We start from the raw sequence: 27328 nt of genomic DNA, 5'->3' as shown, positions 1-27328 counted from the left end.
CATCGGCATCGCAGTCTCAGAAGACCATGGATTTCTTGTGCCTGGAGTTAGGTTTTTGTGCAGCATCTGCTTTGGCTGAGAAGACCAATCCGTGAGAGGCAGACTCGGCTGCAGATATCACATGCGTAGATCGGTTCCGTTAATGTTGGTGGTGTGATGGTGTCCTGTTGTTGGTTCCTCCTTGTCCTCTTTGCTTCCTGGTGACAAGCCAGGGTGGTTTCATATTCTAGCAGCCCCCTACGGAGTGCCTGCTGCCACTGAAGGCGGTCCTGAGCTACATTTTCCCAAGTGACAGGGCTGATGTTGAAGCACTTGAGGTCTTGCTTACAGACGTCCTTGTAGCGAATCTGGGGGCGACCAGTTTGTCTCTTGCCAGATGACAGCTCTGCATAGAGGATCTCCTTCGGGATTCATCCATCGTCCATCCGCCGGACATGGCCCAGCCAGCGGAGACGTCGCTGCCTCAGAAGAGAGTACATGCTGGGAAGCTGCGCTCTCTCCAGGACTGCTGTGTTGGTGATCCTATCCCTTCAGGTGATACCCAGTATACGCCTCAGGCAGCGAAGGTGGAAGCTGTTTAGCCACCGCTCTTGGTATGAGTATGGTGTCCAGGTTTCACTACCATACAGGAGTGTGATGATGACACAGGCTCTGTACACCTGCACTTTTGTATGGGCAGTGAGTTTTCCGTTGTCCCATACTCTCTCACTATGGTTAAAAAACTAATGTGTTTATATTGTGGCGAATAGAACCAACAGAGTTTGTGAGAAAATATTACAAAACAAAAATAAATGCAGAAGTGGGCAGGAGGGGAATTTATGTCCTGAAACACAAATAATAATCATCTCCCTAAGTTTAGTATCTAATCCTTGTTGTGAATTTCTCTATATGTATAATTCCCTCTATTACTGATTGGTAAATAATGGAAGTTGGTAAAGAGCTTTCTATCATGGAAAAGATTTGTTCTATTAAAAAGCCACACATTCTCCATAAGATGAATCTCCTCCTCAATTTAAATAAATTTGAAATCCGTTCTCCTCCCATCATCATCAGATAAGCAAATATAAGCGTCAGGGCTGGATATCGCTCTATTTATGTGGTGTGATGGTCTCTGTTAAACTTTGGAGAACAGAGAAGACCCCAGTACAAACAACACACACCATGTTCTCTCCATCTCTACTGCTCCTGCTGGCAGCTGCTTCCTGTGAGTGCTTTATCAAATTAATTTATTGACGACAATAACAATAAATGTGCAGCGTATATTGTGGGAGATGTCACCATGTGTTTTCCTCCACAGATATGCATGGTGAGGAACTGACTCAGCCTCAGGCCCGGTGCCAGGAACAGTTTACTAAGGGGGCAATTAGAAATCGCAAGGGGGCAAATATTTTTTCATATAGTGTGTAGTAGTGATGGCGGTCTGACAACGTGTTTCAAACAATTAACTGCGCCAACCACAAAACCATGGCCCCGAAGGTTGCTTTAGTCCGGGAAAATCATGTGGCATATTACCAGGGCAGTTTTATCAACTCCCGTGCCCACCTGTTAACCCTCCCCTCCAATTTTCTCACAGACACGCGTTACAACCGGAAAGATGCCAAACATAAAACAACACACACAAACCTACAGGCAAGTCCTTTACATTTAAAATACATACAAATAGCTCCGTGGCATGAAAACAAAACGTCAATGCAAGTCTAAGGTACTTGGCTCGGCGGCCAAAATCATAATTTAAAAAAATCAACAGACCCCGCGGCCGCACCAGTAATAGCCTTCCTGACTCGCACCGAGTCAACGCTAACCACTTAATCCGCGATCCCAGTTTAGGCGTGTAGGGGACTAAACACTCTGAAGTGATGAATTTTCACCCCCGCTGCATGGGGGGTGACGTCAACGACACATATTCTTACGCTATTTGCGCACAAAGCGGACCATATATGAACACATACACCAACATAAATGGAGATAAACTTAGCCGACAAAGAAAGAAAATGATTCACAATATTGTGATTGAATTCGTTTAATTCGGAAGGGGAAAGACTACTCCCGTAAACTGACTGCATATTGCAGGATATTGCAGAGACAGTGCACTTGTAAGTGTACATGTAAAACCCCTGCCCGCACGACCCTTTTCCTTATCACAGGTCTGTGTGTGCGCGGCTGTGTCAGCATTTCACACATACACCCACAATAACTAGTCCCCAGTAGTTAGGATTGATACATATGTCTAAAACAGGGTTAGTATTAAATTCAGGCCTTTTGAAATAATCCTACCTTAATAGCGTTGAATTCTACGATTGCAACGTAAGAATCATAACAACCAATCAGATTTGTTCTACCATGCCAGTTTTAGTAGTGATTTATGTGAAATGTATTTTTGTGCAATGCGCAACCACTTAATATTTTGTATTTGAAAATGCAAATTATTAATACGTCTATAATACATTATATTTTCATAAGAAAACAATTAAGTGATCTGAGTCTCCGTTGAGGGGGCGGAGCTGTAGCCACGAGGGGGCGACGCCCCCTTTCGCCCCCCCATGGCGCCGGGCCTGCTCAGCCTGCTTCCATGACAGTCCAGCCAGGCCAGAGTCTCTCCATCCACTACAAGGTTTCATACTCAATTACAAGCTATTATACAGATTGGATCCGACAACCTGCAGGAAAAACTCTAGAGTGGATTGGACACATCAGTGGTGGTGGGAGTCTCTATTACAGTGAGAAACTGAAAACTAAGTTCAGCATCTCCAGAGACACTGCTACTAACACAATAACAATTCGAGGACAGAATCTGCAGACTGAAGACACAGCTGTGTATTACTGCGCTCGTAATGCACACAGTGACACAGAATAGTGGATTCCCCTGACAAAATCTTTGAGACGTGTTGGAGACATCCTCTCAATGCAACTAATAAACCATCTCAGTCACACTTTTACTTTTTATCTTCTTCTGATTCAATTCATTTACCCAAAACATTTCTGACAACAAAAACCTCGTTCATTTCAGCGAAACATTTCCGAGCAGCAATATTTATATTAATTAGTGTTGAAGATTTCTTCATTCTACATCATGAATATCACATGCACGCTTTTCAAGAAGGTTTGAACTTGTTAAAAAAAGTTCAGTTTATTGAACGACATTTAATTATTCGTGTTAACATTAGGTTTGTCCTCCACTCAAACAGAAACAAGGCAACATCTATAAGTCGCTTGACACTGAATATATTAAAGATGAGTATTGAATTATATCACGAGGTCTCACTGATGGCAGAATAAGAATGATGTGTGGAAAACAAATACACACACTTAAAGACAGTTGCAATTATCATTTCTAATTTTCTCAGTGTTTCAAATGTATAATTCTCTATTGGGTTCATGCCATGTTTCCTCCAAATACCAAACATGATAAACAAAGTTTCACAAACAAACACTAAATTTATGGCTCTGATGTTTGTCCTTTTGTGTGATTTGTACTTTGGGAGGACAGTGTGTCAGAATAATTCCTCACATCAAGAAATGAATGAATGCTGAGAGAAAATGGAATGCAGTCATTTGCAAATCTCTAAATAAAGAGTGAATCTTATCATGGATTTCTTTGAGTTTTTTTTTTTTTCAATTTCCCCCATCGTTGATTATTTTTCTAGAACTGCACACTCTATAACTGTTGTGTTTTATTCATTCCCAAATGTGGTGATATTCTTATGTGATTGCTTCATATAAATTCACCTGAAAACAGGTAATAGTCCATAAGCTCACCCCTGAACAACTGTTTTCATTTTTTTAATTGTTCAAATATTTGGTCCAAATTATTATTTTTAAAACTCACAGATTAGAGATGTTTGAGAGATGGGAGATTTTCTCATATCGAAGAAACCATCAAATTTCCCTGAAGATAAGGAATGTCTCCATGCAAATGTCCTTCCCTGTTATATATTTAGGCAGTGAAGACCAAGAGCTTTTACTTCTTCTGCTTCAACACACACCATGATCTCTACATCCCTCCTGCTGCTGCTGCTGGCAGCCGTACACTGTAAGTGTTTTTACATTTGACATTTAATACACTTTTTCTTCCTGAGAGCTTTTTGCTTTTCCAACATTAAAATAACTTTTCTTTCCCAGGTGTTCACTGTGTTGAGCTGATCCAGACCGGATCCACAGTATTAACCCCTGGTCAGTCACTGACTCTGACCTGTAAAGTGTCTGGATATTCAGTAACTGATAGCAGCTACTGTACAGGCTGCATCCGACAACCTGCAGGAAAAACTCTGGAGTGGATCGGATATGTATGTGGTAGTGGTAACACTTACTACAGTGAGAAACTGAAAAGCCGGTTTCAGGTTTCCAGAGACACGTCCAGCAGCACAGTAACATTAACAGGGCAGAACATGCAGACTGAAGACACAGCTGTGTATTACTGCGCTCGAAGACCACAGTGAGACAAAGCAACAACATCCCTGTACAAAAACACCTCATACAGTGTACAGTATAACCGAATGTCCACAAGATACAAAACTTATCCATCCTGTTTCACTGATACTTTAGTATTTGATTGAAAATTATAGTATTTAATAAAGAGGTTTCTGTTTCATTAAAAGCCACACATTCTCCATCAGATGAATCTCCTCCCCATGTTTTCAATAAATTTCACTGGAATGAAGTTTTAATAGTTTGTGTCATTTCAAACACACAAAAAGTAAGTTTGATCAATGAACTGCATAATAATGATATTCTTTCAAGATTAGTCATTTTGAACCTTTTATTATTTCTTCATTTCACAGAATCCTTCATCTCATCTCATTATCTCTAGCCGCTTTATCCTTCTACAGGGTCGCAGGCAAGCTGGAGCCTATCCCAGCTGACTACGGGCGAAAGGCGGGGTACACCCTGGACAAGTCGCCAGGTCATCACAGAGCTGACACATAGACACAGACAACCATTCACACTCACATTCACACCTACGCTCAATTTAGAGTCACCAGTTAACCTAACCTGCATGTCTTTGGACTGTGGGGGAAACCGGAGCACCCGGAGGAAACCCACGCGGACACGGGGAGAACATGCAAACTCCACACAGAAAGGCCCTCGCCGGCCCCGGGGCTCGAACCCAGGACCTTCTTGCTGTGAGGCGACAGCGCTAACCACTACACCACCGTGCCGCCCCGGAGTCCTTCATGAACTGTAAAAATAAATGTGTAAATGTTTTTGCACCTATAGAGGGCAGTATCTCACTTCTCCTGAGGTTAAACTCATGAACCTTTCTTTTTGTTCTGAAATGAGAAAAAAACCCACAATGATTATCTCTCAGAATTAGGGGCAGAGACATCGTCTAAATCAGGGGTTCTCAACCTTTTCTGCTTTGAGGCCCACCTTTTCATACTGGTCACGATTCAGGGCCCATTATAAAAGATCCCCAATTATTTTGGCTCATCTATTCTATTAGAGTCTAATAATCTGTTGGAAAGTTGGAATGGGATGCAACATCACTCCCTGTTACCAATGGGAGCCCAGGAATTAAATAAGGGCAATAAAAACTAATTATTTTGAATTGTAGGTATTGTATTTAAAACTGTATGGATGAGCCACACAAGACCAGAAACATGAACATGGCAGCGTATTGGGAGCTCAGGTGATGCTGTGTGACACGTTTTCTGCTTCATCCTTGTTCACGTCACTGTGGTTTCAAGGATTCAAGTGTTGATATTGTGAGGAAAAGAACCAACAGAGTTTGTGAGAAAATATTGCAAAGAAAAATAAATGCAGAAGTGGGCAGGAGGGGATTTATGTCCTCAAGCACAGATAATAATTATCACCTGAAATTTAGGATCTAATCTTTGTTGTGAGTTTCTCTACATGTATAATTTCCTCTATTATTGATTTATAAATAATGGAAGTTGGTAAAGAACTTTCTGTCATGGAAAATATTTGTTCCATTCAAAAGCCTCACATTCTCCATAAGATGAATCTCCTCCTCATGATTTAAATCAATTTGAAATCCATTCTCCTCCCATCATCAGCAGATAAGCAAATACATGCATCAAGGCTGGATATCGCTCTATTTATGTGGGTGATGGTCTCTGTTAAACTTTGGAGAACAGAGAAGATCCCAGTACAAACAACACACACCATGTTCTCTCCATCTCTACTGCTCCTGCTAGCAGCTGCTTCCTGTGAGTGCTTTATCAAATTCATTCATTTACTACAATGACAATAAATGTGCAGCGTATATTGTGTGAGATACCACCATGTGTTTTCCTCCACAGATGTGCATGGTGAGGAACTGACTCAGCCTGCTTCCATGACAGTCCAGCCAGGCCAGAGTCTCTCCATCAACTGCAAGGTTTCATACTCAGTTATGAGCTATCATACACATTGGATTCGACAACCTGCAGGAAAAACTCTGGAGTGGTTTGGAAAAATGAGCAGTGGTGGGAGTACAGATTACAGTGAGAAACTGAAAAATAAGTTCAGCATTTCCAGAGACACTGCTACTAACACAATAACAATTCGAGGACGGAATCTGCAGACTGAAGACACAGCTGTGTATTACTGCGCTCGTGAACCACACAGTGAGACAAATCAACAACATCCCTGTACAAAAACACCTCATTCAGTGTACAGTATGACAGAATGTCTTGTTGATGCAAGTCAAACTAAAAAATAAATAATCCCACAAATTACAACAGTGTTGCATGTTAATTAGTTTTCAAGTAGTTTGTAGTGTAGATTTGAAACCCAGGATGACATCTCTAACGTTGCTTCACATTATACACACTATTCTAATCACTTCACGAACAAGAACTTGTGATACTGTAGTCTCATTAGGGAACAATAATCACCTCAACAAATCAGAGCTTGTGTGAGAAAGTGTAAGACCATTTTGTCATGATTTTGAAGAGACGTAGATTTTTTTTTCCCTGTTCATGATCCCAATTTACTCAAGTACTGATAATAATAATCAGTGGCGGAACAACTGCACACAAGGCCCCGGGGCAAAACACCAATCAGGCCCCCCCACACACATGGTGAAATTGCAAACAAATTAGAAGGCTTGTGGCATATAGGCCTACTCAGGCTATATCTAACAAAAAGCAGTTTCTGTGCTCACTCTAGGACCCAAATTGTTTTAGCAAAAAGTGCTAAAGACTCAAATTTTTCTTTAGCAATTTGCAATTTCGCTTAGCAATGCTAAAAGAACAATTTTCTTTTTAGCAAAGTAATTTTTTAGCAAGATATGTTATACTTCTAAATGTTTCTTGCACTGACATAATATTGAAAAATGAATTGTTATTGTAGTTTGTTGGTGAATCCTCTTATTTTGATCATTTCATCAACTGTATATATGTAATGAAATTGTGTGTTTAATTTAACCCGCTTAATCTGGTTTACGGAGTCCATATTTTTCATTATAATTATATCTAACATCTGGTGTGATGTGCTTTGCATTCTTTGCTATCTATGCATAGGCCAGTATGCTGACTGGCCTGTGTGTGTGTGTGTGTGTGTGTGTGTGTGTGTGTGTGTGTAATTGGGATCCGTGTGTGTGTGTGTTTAGGGGGAGGGGGGTGTCTTTATGGGTAGGATGAAGGGAGCTCAGGGAGTTAAAATCAATGGTTGTTTCTTATAAATTAATCTCATAACCCAAATATAATGATATTCACCATTCATTTCTCAAATGAAACACTTGCAGTCAAAACTTTGAACCATGTGCGTCAAAATGCTCTGAAAACAAGGTACACTTGGTCGATATATCCTGGTTCATCTGTGAGTTCTTCCAAAGTTCTGTCAGGGTTGATATTATATAGAAAATACATCTTTAGAATGGTTATATCGTGTTTTTATCCCTAACTGAGAAAGCTAACAGAATATTCTAATATGTTCTCACTTTTTAGAAAAGTTTTTGTCATACGTAAAGTCGGATAATTTATTTTAAACAAACCTCGCTATAATCTTGTTCACTAATGAGCGAGAATTGCTGACATTATCAGCGCAACTCGGAAATTGATCATTTTATAAGTAAGGTCCGATGCTATTGGAAGACGTAATTTGTGGTCAACCAATAAGAAGCTTCGAAACTCGGGGGCGTTGGTTATAAATCAAAACATCGAAGATGGACACGAAAGGCAGGGCCTGAATTTCATTTTTCAGAATGGGGGGAAATTCCCCCCTCAGTGACTCAAATGGGGGGGATTTATACAGTTTGTGGGGAACGCTACTTGTGGGCTTAAATAGCTTAGGTCTTACCTTCTGCTACTACTCAGATTGAAGATCTCTACAGTATGTAACCTTTTGTCACCATTTGAGGTATCCTTTTTAGTAGACTTTTCATTTTGATATCTCCAAATTTGGATAGCATTGTCAGACAAAGGCCGGGTGGATAAATGCAAGTATTATTCCCACCAGCCGTCTAAGATATGGACTGTTCAGTTTCGGGTGGAGGGTAGAAAACCACCACAAAATGAAAAAGATCCTTTACAGCATGACATTGCTGACTGACTGTATTATGCCATCAAACACCAATAGCCTTTTTCTAGCAGTGCGAGTAAGGCTCTAGGAAGAGTTTGGAAGGTTGTGTGCCTTTTAGTTAAGCTAATTTTACAACCTCCTTAGTGTTGCTTTACACAGCTGCTTCTTCCTCATCTTCATGCACTATTCTTTAAGTGTCACTGCTTTGTTTAATTATAAAAAAAGAAAAAAATCAGTCTGTTCTTAATAGCACTCAATGAATTTATTGACACAACAAGTCTAACTTAAAATCTAACTTAAACCAGTCTGCTGACTTTTCAGGATTCTCTTAACTATGTTTGTGTTATTTGTCTCTTCTTTTTGTGACCATCTCTTTAATCAGTGACCTTTGCTTTTTCCTATGATAACATTTTTATATCATCTTTTTTATCAGCTTTTATATCATTTTTCTATTCTCATGTTTGATCTGATCATCCCTGTCCTCTGTTTAATGTCTACAATTAAAATAAGAAAACACTATCAAACTGTTCTTAAAGGTCCCATGGCATGAAATTTTCACTTTCTGAGGTTTTTTAACGTTAAAATGAGTTCCTCTGACCTTCTTAAGTCACCCCAGTGGCTAGAAATTTCATAATGTGTAAACCAAACTATGCCCAACATTTGAGAATGGCGCATCAAAACGGCGCGTTGATAAACTCTTCCCTTGCCTACGTCAGCAAGGGAGATGATCCCCATGCCCCCCCCGGATTCCCACCCACTGTATGGATTGCCCGCCCAGCTCAAAAGTTGTTTTAAAATCGGTGCCATGTTAGCCTTGCAATGGCTACATTAGCTGTGCAGCTAACTGCTTCCTGCAGTTAGCCAGGTACTCTGCGCTACAAAACCAAAAAGCATGCAGCATGCTCTGTTAAACTGAGTTTAGTCTGGAAATTGACTGTAACTTATGAGCTTATGTTTTGCCGTGTTTTAAAATCGGTGCCACGTTAGCCTTGCAATGGCTACATTAGCTGTGCAGCTAACCGCTTCCTGCAGTTAGCCAGGTACTCTGCGCTACAAAACCAAAAAAGCATGCAGCATGCTCTGTTATAATAGCCAATCAAAACAGTTTTTACAAAGACACCCACATTCTTTTTTTAAGTCACTCGTTCATTTTATTTGTTTGTTTGTTCAGTAAAAACCCAAACATTTGTTGAATTTATTTTATTTCCTCGCGTCGCACCTTAATGACGTCAGCGGCGGTATTTTTCCCTTCGCGGTTTGTTCCTTCTCTCTCGCCATAGTAAGACACCCACATCCGCTTGTTCTGACCCACTGGAGGTAGCGTCACAGTGCTGTTAGCCAATCAGAGGTAACACGTTTACATGTCATGAATATTAATGATAAGACCCGCCCCCACCCTCTACCCTTCCCCGCCTCCTGCTTCTCATTAGCAAAACGACGCACTGGGAAAAGCGCTGAAATGGGGCTTTCTCCCAGGAGGCTATATCTACGTGCCGAGGGTTCATTTCGAGAAAGGCTGCGGATATAACATCCGGAAACCTCCATGAGCCCGTTTAAAGCATCAACAAACCACCATGCCATGGGACCTTTAACACTAAATGAATTTACAAACTTTGTTTCAGTCCACATATAGAACGTTAACATGACAACAGTCTTTGTTGACTTTTCAGGATTCTCTTATACCATATAGCCCTGTCTCCTGTGTCATATGCCATCTTTAATTAAAAAAAAAATCAAATTGTTCTCAACACTGAACAATTCATCTTTGCTGAGTGCAGGATTCTTGTACATATGTAGTCTTTCCTTCTCTTTCTCCTAGTGGTCATCCCTTTTGTCAGCATCAGTGTCCTTTGCTTTTCCTTGTAAATACTTTTTTCTTATAGCCATGCTCTGATCTAATCCCCTTCGCAACGTCGACGTTAACGTTAGCTGTCTCGTCCTGTGTATTCTCAACGGTATCGTTCACACTGCTATTACCACCATCGGATTCAGGAGTTTTCCTCTTAGCAGGGGAAACTTCTGCCACTGCACTTGTACGTTTTAGCCAGCGGTCCAGGTTTGTTTTACAGCTAAAGTCCGAGAGAGGAAGAGTGCGTGCGCTGTATCTGTGTGTGTGTGTGAACTGTCTGTGTCTGCTGTTTTTTTTTTTTTTCTGAGTAGGCTACGGGGGGAGATAAGAGGGGGGTCAGTCAGTAAAAGGATGGTTCAATTCAAGTAACCTTGAGAACAGAAGGTAGTCGCGCATTCACACTGATCCATTATTAGATTGACGTTGTCAGGCAATGCAGTAATGTGTGCGGGAATCTCTTGCATTGGAATCGTTAAAGGTGTGGGAATTAAAAAATATATATATGCGCGATACCCGCAATCCCACACCCAAATTCAGGCCCTGAAAGGTACTGTTTATCTTGAGAAATCACAATTATTTGATGGATTTTGCTTAAACTTTAAATGACTTTCGCATAAAATGCGAATACAGATGATTTTTTTTCGCAAATTGGAATAAAACTTCGCAATTTGCGGACGTGCGAGCGGCTAGCGTGAGCCCAGAGTTTTTAAGAATGTAGCCTTTGGACCTAGCCATGGCGAAATTTCAAATAAACAGAAGGCCTGCAGCATATAATCAGGCTATATGAGAACAGAACTTGCTCAAAGTTTTTTTTATTATTATTTTCTTTTTTATTTTTATAGGCCTTCATAGCCTGTATTTTCCATTCATTTGTTATTATGTTCCAAATAGACATGAAACAACAACAAAAAAAATCCAGCAATCATGAATGATACACTCTCATTGTGTAAGCACGTCTTCAACTACAAAGCCGACACTGAAACCTGCGTTCGTCATTAAAAAGGCATTCGACGTGCCTAGCGCGCCGCAAAATTGTCGACTATTTGAGGGATGTTAAGCGCTCTTGCTCGCTCATTCTCAATTGATAAAATGGCCAATCCACAGAGTCTCTCTTGACCCATTGTGCTCCTGAGATAATTTTTTATCAATTTTAATTTGGAGAAAGATCACTCTGCTGTCGCAACTGAGATGGGGAGAGTGAGAAAAAACAAGAAGGCCGTGCACACCTCACTAAATGTAGAGGTTACTGCTGGATGATCTACTACCAGCAACCTGGCCAGGCTAAGCACAGATGTGTGTCTCGCTATCTGCTCCTTGAAACAAGCCCTAAATGACACTAGTTGACCAGGAAAGCTGGAGTCAATATCCCGACTATAGAGAGCGTGCACGTGACGTCACGAGGTCACATGATATTTGTTTATCTGCTTTTTTGGACGGCAAGGTCGCGCATAGAACTTAGACGAACCCGTTCTAATTATCAAGTGTGTGGGAGTAGATCTTTCGAGAATGGTTATATCTTGTTCAGCATTTGGTTGTACCAATAGACAGGGCCAAAAGGAGGGCCTGTCATTTTATAGATTCCCCACAGACGAGGAGAGACGCGCAAAATGGGTGTCCACTGTGCGAAGAGAAAACTGGTACCCCAGTTCTACCAGCCGAATTTGTAGTGAACACTTCATATCAGGTAGGTGTAATCTTCTAATTCAATACTCCTAGTACATCTGTTAAGTTGATTTTCGGATTGAATGATAACTGCATACTTAGAAACTAGACAGTCTCTAACGTTTAAAATGGCTATGCCTAGCCCTACTACCCTGGCCTAGTCTATGACAATGTTTTATCTCTTTGGCTCATATATGCCTTTGAAAGGCCAATCCATAGTAGGGATGGCGAAAACTAAAAAAAAAATCTTGACTGACCACCGAGCCTCATTAGCCGGTTAAAGTCGGTTAACCTATGAGTTTAAACAGGGATGCAAACGGCGGATGCGCCTTTTTCACGGCTGAATCGCGCAGATCCGATTTTTTTCTTTGGGGGGGCGTTGGAGTGTCTGAATAATTTCATCAGAGTAAATTCTGTATTAAAATGACTAAATAAGCGATAAAACGTCCTGCATAGTCTCTTTATGATAAATGTCTTAATGCCACTCACCCATGAGGTTATCAAGTAGACTTCCTTCTTCGGAACCTTCCAGAGGTATAGTTGAGATATCCATCCCGCAACAAAATATTTATAAGCTTCCAGGCTCTTGTAAGCTTTGAGGGCTTTGCCAGTGTAACACGATTCACGATTAACGAGAAAATTGTAAATGTCGTGGTAGGCCAGATCGGGCAAATCGCCGGCACCGCAGCTCCGAATTTCCCTGAACAAGGATTGCGGCAAGTTGTACGGATCTGCAATCCCCAACCTGGAACACTTTTCCACGTAACGCTGCCTCACGTCACCTTCAAGATGCTGAACAAACTTAGACAAGTAATTGCGCAATGTAGATGGGGTATTTTCCGAATTTTCTTGGGGATTACTCCCTGGATCCATTACACTCGTGCAAGGTAAACAATCCTGAAGCCGTCCAATATGGCGGAGTAGGCGGAGTAAACACGGACGGGTCACGTGACTGCACATCCTCTATAGTGATCACACAGTCGACGGGCCACTTCGTATAGTTCCTTGTCCTTGGCATGCTGGAGCGTATTTGGATGCAAATGAGCAGTCCGATTTAAACTGACAAACCTTTGTGACAGCTGCTGAATGATTACATCAAGGCGTGCATAGAACACATTCACCCAAAAATAACGTTCTGCATCGGAAAGCCGACTGTCTTTGCTAAGGTGATCAAAGTGGCGCTTCACTTTTTTCAACCTGGTGGCTACAAATTGCGTTTGACTGCCCCATTTCACAGCCAATGCCAGAGTGGAAGCCTTTGCCTCATCAAACTGCTCCCTGTACTCCTGTAGAGTTCGTACAGCATTCTGCAATAATGCAGACACTTTGAGGACATCAGTGGTCTTCTCCTGCAGTAACTTTGAGATGCAGGGCTCGAAATTCACGGTGGTCCAGTCACCCGAGGCGACTTAATTTGTCATTTGGCGGGTAATTCCTGTCACTAGCCAGCCCAGCTGGCTAGTTGAAAATAAAAAATATATATATGAAGCGAAGATTCAGGCACACCGTCAACTAAAGCCGCCACATATTAAGCGTGTGCCGTGTCTGTGTTAATCGATGTGTTTATCGGCAGAACAGAAATTACCAAAGAATTCCGAATCATATCGTGTACGAGTCAGGCTGTTGGTTTTTTCACTACTGCGCATGCATATAACGCATCTCGTTGAATATCGCGGTAATCACGTGTAGTATTGGACCTGGTGGGTGGAGCACAGAAGCACGGCAGGCCAGAACTGAATTCTCAATGAACTGTTTATTGCTAGCTTTTCAGCCTTTTATCACTTCCCAGCCGCGCGCGCGCAAACACACACACGTGTTCTGGTCGGGGAGAGCTCCCTTTCTCTGCTCTCCTCTCCTTTTAAAGGGCGTGGTCACTGGGGAAGACACACAAACACAGGTTAATCCCCATCAGGTGCAATGATTCCACCACTTACCTTCCCTGACTCCGCCCTCCATTCACAGACCAACGCTTGGCCACGCCTCCGCTGCCACATCACGTTATCAAATTCAATAGATGTGGCCACATTATCGCCCATTTAAACACGTGTGTTTTTTTGTTGTTTACATCTACATCTGCCAAAGCTACGTTGCGACGTGGAATTTTCTGAAAGGTGTACAGAAACCGCCAGAGACGGGGACAAAGCGACCTCGGTCTGAAGAGGAGAAAAAGGCCGCCGATAAAGTGTACGAGAAGGAGAAAGGACAAAGGACTTATAAGCAAACGTGGGAGCAGGGTAGGCCTTGGCTGCAATACGATTTTTATGGAATAATTAATTTTTTTCAAGTTGATTCCTAGTCAATATGAAGCTCTTAATGCTTTCTCTCTCATAAATGGTTAAATACAGAAAGCATGTTGGACATATTTTGTGTGCTATAGTCACGATAGTAAGTATATTTGTTTTCAATACTCATACACCAACTTGCCAAGTTTTCCAATATATTATTATTTGTTGATATTATGGTGCTCTGTGTTGTTCTCATTTATGTATTTAACAACAGTATCAAAATACTCGGGTCTTGAAATAAGTGCACATTAGTCATGAACAATGGTAACTACTCTCTTTTGCGTTATTTTTGACAGAAGTAAAATTCATACATGAACAAATTTTGGCTAGTTGATTTTCTGTTTGGCTAGTTACTTTGGAAGGTAACTAGTCCGGCTGGCTGGTGAAAAAATATATGAATTTCTAGGCCTGAGATGGCATTAGTGCACTCCAAAATCTTTGTCTGAAGGCTGATTAAAAATACAAACTGAAATTTAGTAATGGCCTTTGTATTTTTTTAAAATTCTATTTGTAATTCTATTTTAAAATTGCTTTCATCATTTAATTGCTTGCTGAAGCAACTTCACCAGCTAAACTACAAAAATGTGAAAAAAACAATGGTAGGTGTCATGCATTCCTGCGCAAACGAAGCCCGCACCGCGCCCGCTGCAGAATGCCCGCGTAGTTTTTTAAGTCCTACTAGCCTACCACTCGACGTGACGCTTGCCATAGAGCCAATGAGGAGGAATCATAACGATATTAATAATATTGCATTAAACAATAAATAAGCAAGCAGAAACTGTTGTTCGGATTAACTTGCGTTGTTGATGGCTCATGTTCAGTGCTTTACTGCCTTTGTTTTTTTTGGGAAAAAAAATAAAAATATAAATAATTTAAAAAAGGGCAAAAAATATAGGGTGGCTTTGCCATAAGATAGGGTGGCTGGAGCTACCCTAAAATGGGTCTGGCGACGTCTATGGGCTTGACGATTGGCAAAAAGCCAGCAAGGCTCGCAATATGCACAGTCAAGCTTGGGCAAGTAGCATAACCAGCTTCATGGAAGTTTAAAACCAGCTTTAGTGACAGATGTGTAGTAATGGGTTGAAAAACTGCAATTGCCAGTGACAGGAAAGGGACCATTTGGCTTACATGGGCCAGTGTGAAGGATATACCTCTTCACATTAGCATCTGCAATGTTTTCAGGGAAATTACCATGGTCTGTTGGAAAATTAGCTGGGTTTGATGATTCCATGGGAATCATGCTGCTCACTTCAGCTAACTCAGCTAACTCTCCACGTTCCCTACCCTCCTGATTCTGGTTGCTCATCTCAGCTAACCCCTCTCCACATTCCCCACCCTCCTCTATATGACTTTGGCTGGAGTTACTGTTAAACACCACCATGCTACTGCTGCTAGTGCTAACACAGGGCGATGCATGTTCACTACTAGCAAATTCAGGGACAGAAGAAGGCAAAGTAAAAAATGAATCCAACTTTGGAAGTTTAGAGTTTGCCTCCTCTTTATTTTTCTTTTCCTTCCTCTTTTGTGCCCCACTTTTACTTTTAAACATGCTGAATTCATTTTTAGGAGACAACCAACAACCGCAACCAGGCATGCACCTTCCTAGTCTTGTTGTATGTCATCAGACGGATGAGGATGTGAGGCAGCCTTTAGATCCTACCCATCATGCATTGCATTTTTTTTGCAAATTCCTCAAATGAAAAACAATTAAATACAAAGGGAACAGCTTAGTCTAGCTTGAAAACATTACAATTTATTCTATTTTAAGTTTGTTTCGGGATTTCACAGGTTGTTTATTTTATTTTTTTAACCATGATAAGAATGTGGAGCAAAAATGAGAGATATATAGGTCAACTAGTCTGTAATCATGTGAAAACTTGTAGGTTTCAAGGAATTTCCAATGAAATCGCAGAAGGCACATTTATTGGGAGGGCCTGAATGTCAAAGGGTGGGGCCCTGTACGGCTCCGCCCCGATAATAATCATTCTCAATGCAGTATTTAATCCTTGTTGCCTATTTCACTGATCCTAGTGAAAAGCCAAGAGGTTTTAATTAAAAGCCACACATTTTTTTGTCAAAAAATTTTAACAAAACTCTCAGACCGAGGACACAGCTGTGTATTACTGTGCCAGAGACATGGCACTACAGACTCCCTGCAGTCCTGTACAAAAACATCCCTGTTCATGTTCATCTCCCTGCAGTCCACTTGTCCCCAGGGACGCCTGGTATAAATGAGCTCGCAGGGCTCAGACCCCTCTGTATTTCAAAGACAAAGGGAAATCAACATCATGTTTCATCTCTGGCCTCAACATGAAATTATTTCTTGTCCTGAGCTGGATATACAGTTAATCCATCATGAATAATCTGTCAATCCATTCCATTCCAATCCATAGTTAATGTGAATGAGGTGAAAGTTTGACTTTAACAGCTTGAATGATGATCATATTCCAGTCCTCTAAAGTGCTCTGATCAGTTGGAGGTAAATCTCCTCGTCTTCAGATGTGATGGAGCTCAGAAGTTGTGCCTCTTGTTGCCTGGAAAGTATGTTCACTTCACTCAGTGCACAATGACAAAATAATCTCACAAATATAGCTGTTTAAATTCATGCTCCGAGCAACACCAGCATAATTTGTGTTCAGGAGTCCACAAGACAACAAATAACTGTGCTCATGAGTTAATTAGAATTTTCTATATTTCTGCATAAATGTGACCTAAAACATCATCAGATTTTCACACAAGACTAAGACTTATTGTCATTCAACCATGTGACATGATAAGAACGAGGCACAGTTAACTAAGTTAACTCAGAAATAAAATAGTTAAATAACAAATTGAATAGAATAAACTAAGATTGGATTTAAAAATAGAATAAACTAAAATAAAAACTATCTAAGACAACATTAAAATTCAAAGGAAAGTAAAATAAAATAAAATATTGCACAATGTACTGCAGTGGCATGGCTTAAAGATGTTCCGTGCAACAGTGCAAAAGTACAGCAGCAAACGATGAGCAGCAACAGTGCCCAGTATTAAGGCATGTTGGTAAGGTGCATAGTGTTCATGTTTCAAGTCCTAAAAGTAGATAAAGAGAACCCAGTTCAACAAATGAGACAAAAATATTCTACTTGGGCATTTATTTACTGAGGAAAATGATCCAATATTACATACCTGTGAGTGGCAAAAGTATGTGAACCTTTTGCTTTCAGTATCTGGTGTGACCCCCCCCCCCCCCGTGCAGCAATAACTGCAACTAAATGTTTCCAGTAACTGTTGATCAGTCCTGCACACCGGCTTGGAGGAATTTTAGCCCATTCCTCCATACAGAACAGCTTCAACTCTGGGATGTTGGTGGGTTTCCTCACATGAACTGCTCGCTTCAGGTCCTTCCACAACATTTCGATTGGATTAAGGTCAGGACTTTGACTTGGCCATTCCAAAACATTAACTTTATTCTTCTTTAACCATTCTTTGGTAGAATGACTTGTGTGCTTAGGGTCATTGTCTTGCTGCATGACCCACCTTCTTTTGAGATTCAGTTCATGGACAGATGTCCTGACATTTTCCTTTAGAATTCACTGGTATAATTCAGAATTCATTGTTCCAACATAGATGGCAAGCCGTCCTGGCCCAGATGCAGCAAAACAGGCCCAAACCACGATACTACCACCACCATGTTTCACAGATGGGATAAGGTTCTTATGCTGGAATGCAGTGTTTTCCTTTCTCCAAACATAACGCTTCTCATTTAAACCAAAATGTTCTATTTTTGTCTCATCCTTCCACAACATTTTTCCAATAGCCTTCTGGCTTGTCCACGTGATCTTTAGCAAACTGCAGACGAGCAGCAATGTTCTTTTTGGAGAGCAGTGGCTTTCTCTTTGCAACCCTACCATGCACACCATTGTTGTTCAGTGTTCTCCTGATGGTCGACTCAGCCAATGTGAGAGAGGCCTTCAGTTGCTTAGAAGTTACCCTGGGGTCCTTTGTGACCTCGCCGACTATTACACGCCTTGCTCTTGGAGTGATCTTTGTTGGTCGACCACTCCTGGGGAAGGTAACAATGGTCTTGAATTTCCTCCATTTGTACACAATCTGTCTGACTGTAGATTGGTGGAGTCCAAACTCTTTAGAGATGGTTTTGTAACCTTTTCCAGCCTGATGGGCATCAACAATACTTTTTCTGAGGTCCTCAGAAATCTCCTTCGTTTATGCCATAATACCCTTCCACAAACCTGTTGTGATTTTAATAGATCCCTGTTCTTTAAATAAAACAGAGTGCCCACTCACACCTGATTGTCATCCCATTGATTGAAAACACCTGACTCTAATTTCACCTTCAAATTAACTGCTAATCCAAGAGGTTCACATACTTTTGCCACTCACAGATATGTAATCTCATCTCATTATCTCTAGCCTCTTTATCCTGTTCTACAGGGTTGGAAGCAAGCTGGAGCCTATCCCAGCTGACTACGGTTGAAAGGCGGGGTACACCCTGGACAAGTCGCCAGATCATCACAGGGCTGACATATACGGTAGACACAGACAACCATTCACACTCACACCGACGGTCAATTTAGAGTCACCAGTTAACCTAACCTGCATGTCTTTGGACTGTGGGGGAAACCGGAGCACCTGGAGGAAACCCACGCAGACACGGGGAGAACATGTAAACTTCGCACAGAAAGGCCCTCACCAGCCACGGGGCTCGAACCTGGACCTTCTTGCTGTGAGGCGACAGCGCTAACCACTGCACCACCGTGCCGCCCCAGAGATGTAATATTGGATCATTTTCCTCAATAAATAAATGACCAAGTATAATAATATTGTTTCATTTATTTAACTTGGTTCTCTTTCTCTACTTTTAGGAATTGTGTGAAAATCTGATGATGTTTTAGGTCATATTTATGCAGAACTATTGAAAATTCGAAAGGGTTCACAAACTTTCAAGCACTACTGTATTATGGCAAAAAATTCAGTTTATTTTTCATCAACCAGAATAAGAAAACAGAATTACATTATTGATTTACTTATTTATTGATGAACCATTATTTCAACAAAAAAAAATCTTACTCATAAGAATAATAAATAAATTATTTCCCACATTAAACTGATGTTAAATCGAGACATATGATGTGACTGTGATGAACATCTGCAGAGCTGCACTCAACACAGCTCCTCTGTCATGTTTATGCAAATCTCCATCTCCTCTTGTAATATTAGCACCGTGCTTATCTCGAGAGGAAGCGGTTCTCATTAGTCCTCCTTCAACACAAACATGTTTGCTTCAGCTCCACTGCTGCTGCTGGCTCTCGCTCCCTGTGAGTGTTTGGATCGAAGCTTTATGAGTTCATCTGATCCTTTCAGTTCAACATGTCAACCTTTTCTTTTTCTCTTTTCACAGATGTGTTCTGTGCTACTGAGCTCATCCAGCCAGACTCAGTGGTGATAAAGCCAGGAGAGACTTTAACCCTCACCTGTAGAGTGTCTGGAGCTTCGATCACTGATAGTAGCAGCCACTTTGGAACAGCTTGGATTCGACAACCTGCAGGAAAACCTTTGGAATGGATCAACGCCATTGATTATGAGGGGGATATTTATCAGAAAAATTCACTGAAAGACAAGTTTGTCATCTCTCAAGACACTTCCAGTAACACTGTGACCTTACGGGGACAGAACATGCAGACTGAAGACACAGCTGTGTATTACTGCGCTCGTCAACCACAGTGAGACAAATCAACAACATCCCTGTACAAAAACACCTCATACAGTGTACAGTATAACAGAATGTCCACAAGATACAAAACTTATCAGTCCAAGTCTCATGAAAAAAAAAATCCCACAAATTACAGCAGTGGCTCTCAAGAGAAAAATAAATGAACTTCTCCAAACAAAGTGAGCTCATTTGCCCACAAACACACACGGTTCCAATTTAATTTTTATCCAGTAATGTTACTCCAACTCCAAACTGATGATGGTGTCAAGTAAATCAAGTACTATCAAAAATTAATGTGCAAATACCGTAGTTTATTTTGGTAAAATTGTGCAAACCAGCAGAGGAAGGTGTGTCTGTCGTCTTCTCTCCCAGTGCACTTTTAAAGTTACACACATGGGGAACTTTGAAAATTAATGAGCTGAGTTACCTGACTGAAGACAAAAGCTGAAGAAATTGTGGAATCTTTGAAGTAAGCTCTTGCAACAATATTATGCAGTAAAAAGCAAGTGAAAATAGAATCCTTTTGTCAAAAGAAATCTAGCTCAAAACTACTGTGTTGTATTCATCTCATCTCATTATCTCTAGCCGCTTTATCCTTCTACAGGTTCGCAGGCAAGCTGGAGCTTATCCCAGCTGACTACGGGCGAAAGGCGGGGTACACCCTGGACAAGTCGCCAGGTCATCACAGGGCTGACACATAGACACAGACAACCATTCACACTCACATTCACGCCTACGGTCAATTTAGAGTCACCAGTTAACCTAACCTGCATGTCTTTGGACTGTGGGGGAAACCGGAGCACCCGGAGGAAACCCACGCGGACACGGGGAGAACATGCAAACTCCGCACAGAAAGGCCCTCGCCGGCCCCGGGGCTCGAACCCAGGACCTTCTTGCTGTGAGGCGACAGCGCTAACCACTACACCTGTGTTGTATTTGACATGAAAAATATGTTTACTGCATGATTCACCCGCCAAAGAATTCTGACCGTGATGCTTTGCAGATCGACAGCAACATGCTGTATACAGGTTCTACAGTCAGCATTTGTTCATTATAGAATAATGATGCTGTGAGAACGACAAACATTTGGAACAGTGTGGACAGGAGAGGAATAAAAAAACAAACAAAGCTTAAACCTAATTTTGGCATTTATAAAACATGTTTGATGACCCCAACATCCCCAAGAACAGATAATAATTATCGCCGTAAATTTAATTTATAATCCTTGTTGTGAGTTTCTCTAGATGTATAATTCCCTCTGTTATTGATTTATAAATAATGGAAGTTGGTAAAGAGCTTTCTGTCATGGAAAAGATTTGTTCCATTCAAAAGCCACACATTCTCCATTAGATGAATCTCCTCCTCATGATTTAAATAAATTTGAAATCCGTTCTCCTCCCATCATCAGATAAGCAAATACAAGCGTCAGGGCTGGATATCGCTCTATTTATGTGGTGTGATGGTCTCTGTTAAACTTTGGAGAACAGAGAAGACCCCAGTACAAACAACACACACCATGTTCTCTCCATCTCTATTGCTCCTGCTGGCAGCTGCTCCCTGTGAGTGCTTTATCAAATTCATTCATTTACTACAATGACAGTAAATGTGCAGCGTATATTGCGTGAGATATCACCATGTGTTTTCCTCCACAGATGTGCATGGTGAGGAACTGACTCAGCCTGCTTCCATGACAGTCCAGCCAGGCCAGAGTCTCTCCATCCACTGCAAGGTTTCATACTCAGTTACGAGCTATGAGACAGCTTGGATCCGACAACCTGCAGGAAAAAGTTTGGAGTGGATTGGATTAATCTATACTGGTGGGAGTACAGCTTACAGTGAGAAATTGAAAAATAAGTTCAGCATCTCCAGAGACACTGCTACTAACACAATAACAATTCGAGGACAGAATCTGCAGACTGAAGACACAGCTGTGTATTACTGCGCGAGAGTCACACAGTGTCACAGAATAGTGGCTTCCCCTGACAAAAACTTTGAGATGCATTTGAGACAAACGCTCAATGCAATTAATAAACATCTCGGTCACAATTTTATTTCTTCGACTGGAATGAAGTTTTAATAGTTTGTGTTGATTAATAGCCGATTAATATTCGACGGACTCAAATCTTATATCTATCAAATGCTTGCCAGTTAAACTGTTCATGTTGAGTAATGCATTGTATTATGAGATCTCATCCATGGCATCATCAGAATAATGTGGAGTAAATTATTACAACAAAACACTAAAAGTGCAGTTCTGTTGTCTGTCCTTTTGTGTAATTTTTATTTGATCAGAAAATGTGTCATTAGTCCACCAACTTGGTTTCTCCTCCAAAAGCATTCTGGGAAAAAAGGAAGGTCGAGTAAATCTTCCATAAATCTATTCTCGGACATCAGTAAGTTATTGAACAGCCAGAGAAAAATCATGCAGCCATTTCTCACCAAATTATTTTCTGGTTTTTTAAATTAATTAATTATAAAACAAACAGTCAAATTTAGCAAGTTTCCTCCACCTTTGGTCTTGTAGTGTCTCCTGAAAATTTATCCTGCAGCCACATTAGAAATGTCTGAACATGATGTTTTTCTTTCAGCTTTAAGGCCTGTGAGGGGCGCTCTTTCTCTATTCACACAACATCTACCCAACATGCTGAGCTTCAAATGACTGAGAGAGTGGAATAAATATGAGAACATGTTCTCCTGGAATTTACATTAAAGTCATAAACTCTAACTATAACATTGTTCTGAAGCTAAGTGTAGCCCAGGAAAGTCCGCACTATAATGACAGGCGTACTAACACCTTCTGCGCGCTTCGGCAGCGCATTGATATCTGAGCTCCGTATCAATGCGCTGTCGAAGCGCGCAGAAGGTGTTAGTACGCCTATCATTATAGTGCGGACTTTCCATAGCATAGAAAATCACCACGTTTCAATTTGTGTAACTGAACTTGTTTCATATCACTGGTCATATAAACCTATGTAAACAGGAAAAACGCGGAAGAGTTTGGTCGCATCTAACTACAGCCCCCAAAAATACCGTTGGCCATACTGAGCCTAGCTACATTGCTAACAGGAGTGACAGCGCGTCTGACTGCGTCTGACTGACTGGGAGGTCGCGCAAAGCTCGGACAGGTACGGAGCAGCTCGTCTCAATTCAGATAAGAGCATATTTCATTATGGAAGTACGGTGGACTGTTCCTTTAAGGAAAATTCAGTTTTTCTCCAAGTTGAAATCAACCATGCGTTTAGTTTTATCATAGTTTTTGACAACAGTGACATGAAGAATAATGCCACTTAAAGTTTGCCTAAAGTTAATACTTAATTTTTTTTTTAACAAAAACAAACATTGTGCCAAGGGGGCCTTTTACCCCCCCCAGTGGGGTAAAAGGCCCCCTGAGGTGGGGCAATAGGCCGCCTCACTCAAAAAAAGCTGTTTGGATAGCAAAAGTGTTTACTTAAGCCTATAATGTGAAAGAAACAAGAAAATATCCCTGAATTAATGAATAGATGCATTATTTTATTATATTTCGCATTTTAATTTCAATATAATTTTGTGTGGATTGAACATGAATTAACAAAGAACAAGTGCATCAATAAATAATGCTAATATTAATATTTTTTTAATATTAAGTTCAAATTACTTGCTTTACTCAACCAGGTAAGCGAGATGTTATTAAAAACTATGTATCTGCTATTCAGAAATGTATGAAATACAGTAATTATGATAAAAGGAAACAATGCCCCCTGGGGGCCATTTACCCCGCCATTAAGGGGGCGTTTTACCCCACAGACTACACTTTTACAAAAACGGTCTTACTTTCAAAATGTGATTCAACTTTTTATACCTAATGTATTTTTTTAATGTACTGACTTATCTACTCATACCACATACACAGCTGTGATATCTGACGAAATAGCAGCTATCTAAATACAGTTTTACTGATATCTGAAAATTATATCACTTACCATGAAATTTGATTTCTCTCCGCTGCGTTGCTGATATGCGATCCACAGTGGATATTTGTGTATCCCCGTTGTCAAGCCAGTCCATATCAACAATAGAAATGTAACTTTGCGCCATCTGGTGGTTATTTTGGGTAAAACAGGCCGGGGGCGTATTACCCCACGGGGGCTTTTTCCCCCACTCTACTCTATGCACTGATCTGAATAAATACATTGATCTGAATAAATAAATAATTTCATAATTAATTTATTTCTTTAAATAAATAGAACTCATCTTATGTGATCGAATTCGTTTATTAAAAAGTATCTAAGAGTTGTTAACCAGTCAGGGAATTCGTAGGTTATTAGTTGTGACCTACTGCTTCCGGGTTTTTTTCTCTTTCCCTGTCTCTCCTGATGGTGGTTACAGCACATTTCCCACTCTCATACAGAAGTCACAAGGTCTATTGCCATCCGATTGATAAGAGTGTTAAAATATGTTCTAAATTAGCTGGTGAACACTCGGAAATATTACTAAGCAAGTATTCATTGATATTTTGTGACTTATGAGTTATATTAGCCAAGAGAGAGAGACATTGATGAACACCCAGACCAGCGGATGCTAATTGCGGCTAGCGATGCTAGTTCCTAGCCCACTCGATGGTGAGTGATGTCAATGAAGCCAGTCAGGCTTGTCATTATGATCAGCACTCGTGTTTGATGGCACAGATAAGCCGGGAGGGAATGCTGGTATTCTAGAGTTAAAGTGTGATTAGTTGAAGCTTATATTAGTGGCTAGAATGCCAACGTTATGCTAAGCGGGAGCTAGCTGTACGAAAGCTAGCTGTAGCAGGGCTGGCGCGATTTCTGTGAGAATTAACGTCATGTTAGTAGAGTCTAGCTCTTGCATAGCCACTGCTATCTTCTATTTATGTTCTATTTTTATCTTCTATGTCTAGTATTTCATTCACGGTTAGTAATTTAGTAGGTAAACAATGCTGGGCCTATTTGATTTTGTCATTTATGTCCATGGTAATTTTAGAGGTCTAATTTTTAGTGCATTCTCATACTGTTACTAGTGCAGAGAGATAATTAAGCACGTGAAACCTGAATACCTCTGAGTTACTCTGAATACAGTGTTAATTGCATTATGTGCAAATTGTTTGCTATTTACCATTACCAAGTTACTGATGTTGGTTAAAACCACAGTTCTGTATATTTAATTGTGTAAAGAGTTAATTCTTTATTTTTTTGTAATGAGATACCTGATATATTTTGATACTTGAGCTACGTTGTACAACTAAACATGATTAGAACTAATTAATACAGACTGAGGTATTATTCATTAGTGACAATTCATAAGAAACATGATTAGAGATTTGGTTAGATTAATAAATATGGTTTATACAGATGGTGTAAACATGATTTAATTAATAAATAGATAAACATAATTCATGCAGACTGTGTATGAATATAATGAATATTGGGTTTTGTCTGGCCTGTCTACTGTATAGGTCAGGTTTTTTGGTAAGGTTTGAGTTGACTGCAACCATCCAAGAGATCCTCAGAGTTACAAGGTTTCCCAGTTATCAGGCTGGGTGGCGAGCCAGACTTCGGACACTGTTGCACTGCTACGTCCATGAGAAGGTTCCTTCCATCACCGTGGTAGGATAAAAACTCAAACAAACAGTGGGCACAGATACGGGCCCCAACGAACCAGAACAGACTTTGGGATTTAAAGTTTTTTTTTTTTTTTTTATTTGTGCGCACTTTATTATTTTCCATGTATTGATATCATATTTCTCATTGTAGTAATACAACACACTTCATATATATATACGGTACAAATTATTCTCCATCTCTTTATTGATGCTAAATCACTGGCTCTTAACAACCAAGCATCTTCTGGTATTGGTCCTTTATAGTTTTATTAATATTATTGATTATTTAACTGGGGCGGCACGGTGGTGTAGTGGTTAGCACTGTCGCCTCACAGCAAGAAGGTCCGGGTTCAAGCCCCGTGGCCGGCGAGGGCCTTTCTGTGCGGAGTTTGCATGTTCTCCCCGTGTCCGCATGGGTTTCCTCCAGGTGCTCCGGTTTCCCCCACAGTCCAAAGACATGCAGGTTAGGTTAACTGGTGACTCTAAATTGACCGTAGGTGTATGTGAGTGTGAATGGTTGTCTGTGTCTGTGTTGGCCCAGTGATGACCTGGCGACTTGTCCAGGGTGTACCCCGCCTTTCGCCCGTAGTCAGCTGGGATAGGCTCCAGCTTGCCTGCGACCCTGTAGAAGGATAAAGCGGCTAGAGATAATGAGATGAGATGATTATTTAACTGTATCCCATTTCTACGAGTGAGAGGTTGGTTACATAAGACCTTACAGATCGGTGATATCAGTGTCTCATTAAACCAGGCTGCAGAATCCACACTGTTTGGTGAATTAGTCAGTAAATAGTCAGTAACTCTTATATTTTGTGAATGTGTACGTGTTTTTCCATTTGCAGGAAATGCCTCATGTCTTTAAGCCTGCTGTGCCTTGATGAAAGCCTCAACACTGTCATGCAAATCAAACCCCCTATAAAATATTTGAGGTGCACTCAAGAGAAGTGAGGTTCTGGTTCAGGCTCCATTCAAACCATGGTCTCTACATTTCTACTCATTTTGTTTACAGCTGCATGTGGTAAGTATGTGGAGAATTTTGGAGATAAACAGATAATTGTGGACATACATGCAAAAGTTTGGGCACCCTTACTGAAAAATGTCCGTTACTGTGAATAGTTAAAAGTGAGCAGAAGATGAACTGATCACCAAAAGGCATAAAGGTAAAGACGACACATTTCTTTTCAGCATTTTCTGCAAGATTTGTGTATTATTTTTGTTTTGTACAATTGGAAAGTGAAAAAAGAAAAGGAACACCATGCAAAAGTTTGGGCACCCCAATACATTTGAGTTCTCAGGTAACTTTTACCAAGGTTCCAGACCTTAATTAGCTTATTGAGCTGTTGCTTGCTCAAATTCTTCATAAGGAAAGGTCAGATGATGCAGATTTCAAAGCTGTATAAATTCTTTGATTTCTCAAACTTGTCCCTAAAATCAACAGCCATGGGCTCCTCTAAGCAACTCCCTTGCATTCTGAATAATAAAATAATTGATGCTCACAAAGCAGGAGAAGGCTACAAGAACGTAGCAAAGTGTTTTCAGGTAGCCGTTTCCTCAGAATGTAATGTTATTAAAGGGCATATTCTGGACCAGTTTCGTTTTTTTTTTTTTTAAATATGAAAGTATGTCCCTTTACACACTCATCCAGAAGGGTAATTTTGCACAAGGTCATCTGTCTACAGCAGAAAAACATTTAAATAAAAAAATGCGTCTAGAAAAATCCCAAGGGAGTCTGGAGCCAGAATCATGGCGTTACCTGCGGA

General features: G+C 40.6%; 2 gene segments (V, D, J or C); both read left to right on the top strand.

Moving 5' to 3' along the window:
• Positions 1-3984: 3984 nt before the first annotated feature.
• Positions 3985-4436, top strand: LOC132869157 (Ig heavy chain V region 914-like). The segment is given in 2 exon segments: positions 3985-4030; positions 4120-4436. Coding segments are annotated over 2 exon segments (363 nt in total).
• A 15098-nt stretch (positions 4437-19534) lies between these two features.
• Positions 19535-26446, top strand: LOC132869429 (immunoglobulin heavy variable 2-70-like). The segment is given in 3 exon segments: positions 19535-19577; positions 19661-19968; positions 26411-26446. Coding segments are annotated over 3 exon segments (387 nt in total).
• The last annotated feature ends 882 nt before the right edge of the window (positions 26447-27328 follow it).

Source organism: Neoarius graeffei, chromosome 20 (genome assembly GCF_027579695.1).
Source record: "Neoarius graeffei isolate fNeoGra1 chromosome 20, fNeoGra1.pri, whole genome shotgun sequence".
Taxonomy (NCBI): domain Eukaryota; kingdom Metazoa; phylum Chordata; class Actinopteri; order Siluriformes; family Ariidae; genus Neoarius; species Neoarius graeffei.
The sequence above is the reverse complement of the archived record's forward strand: the minus strand, read 5'-3'. Positions and strand labels throughout refer to the sequence as shown.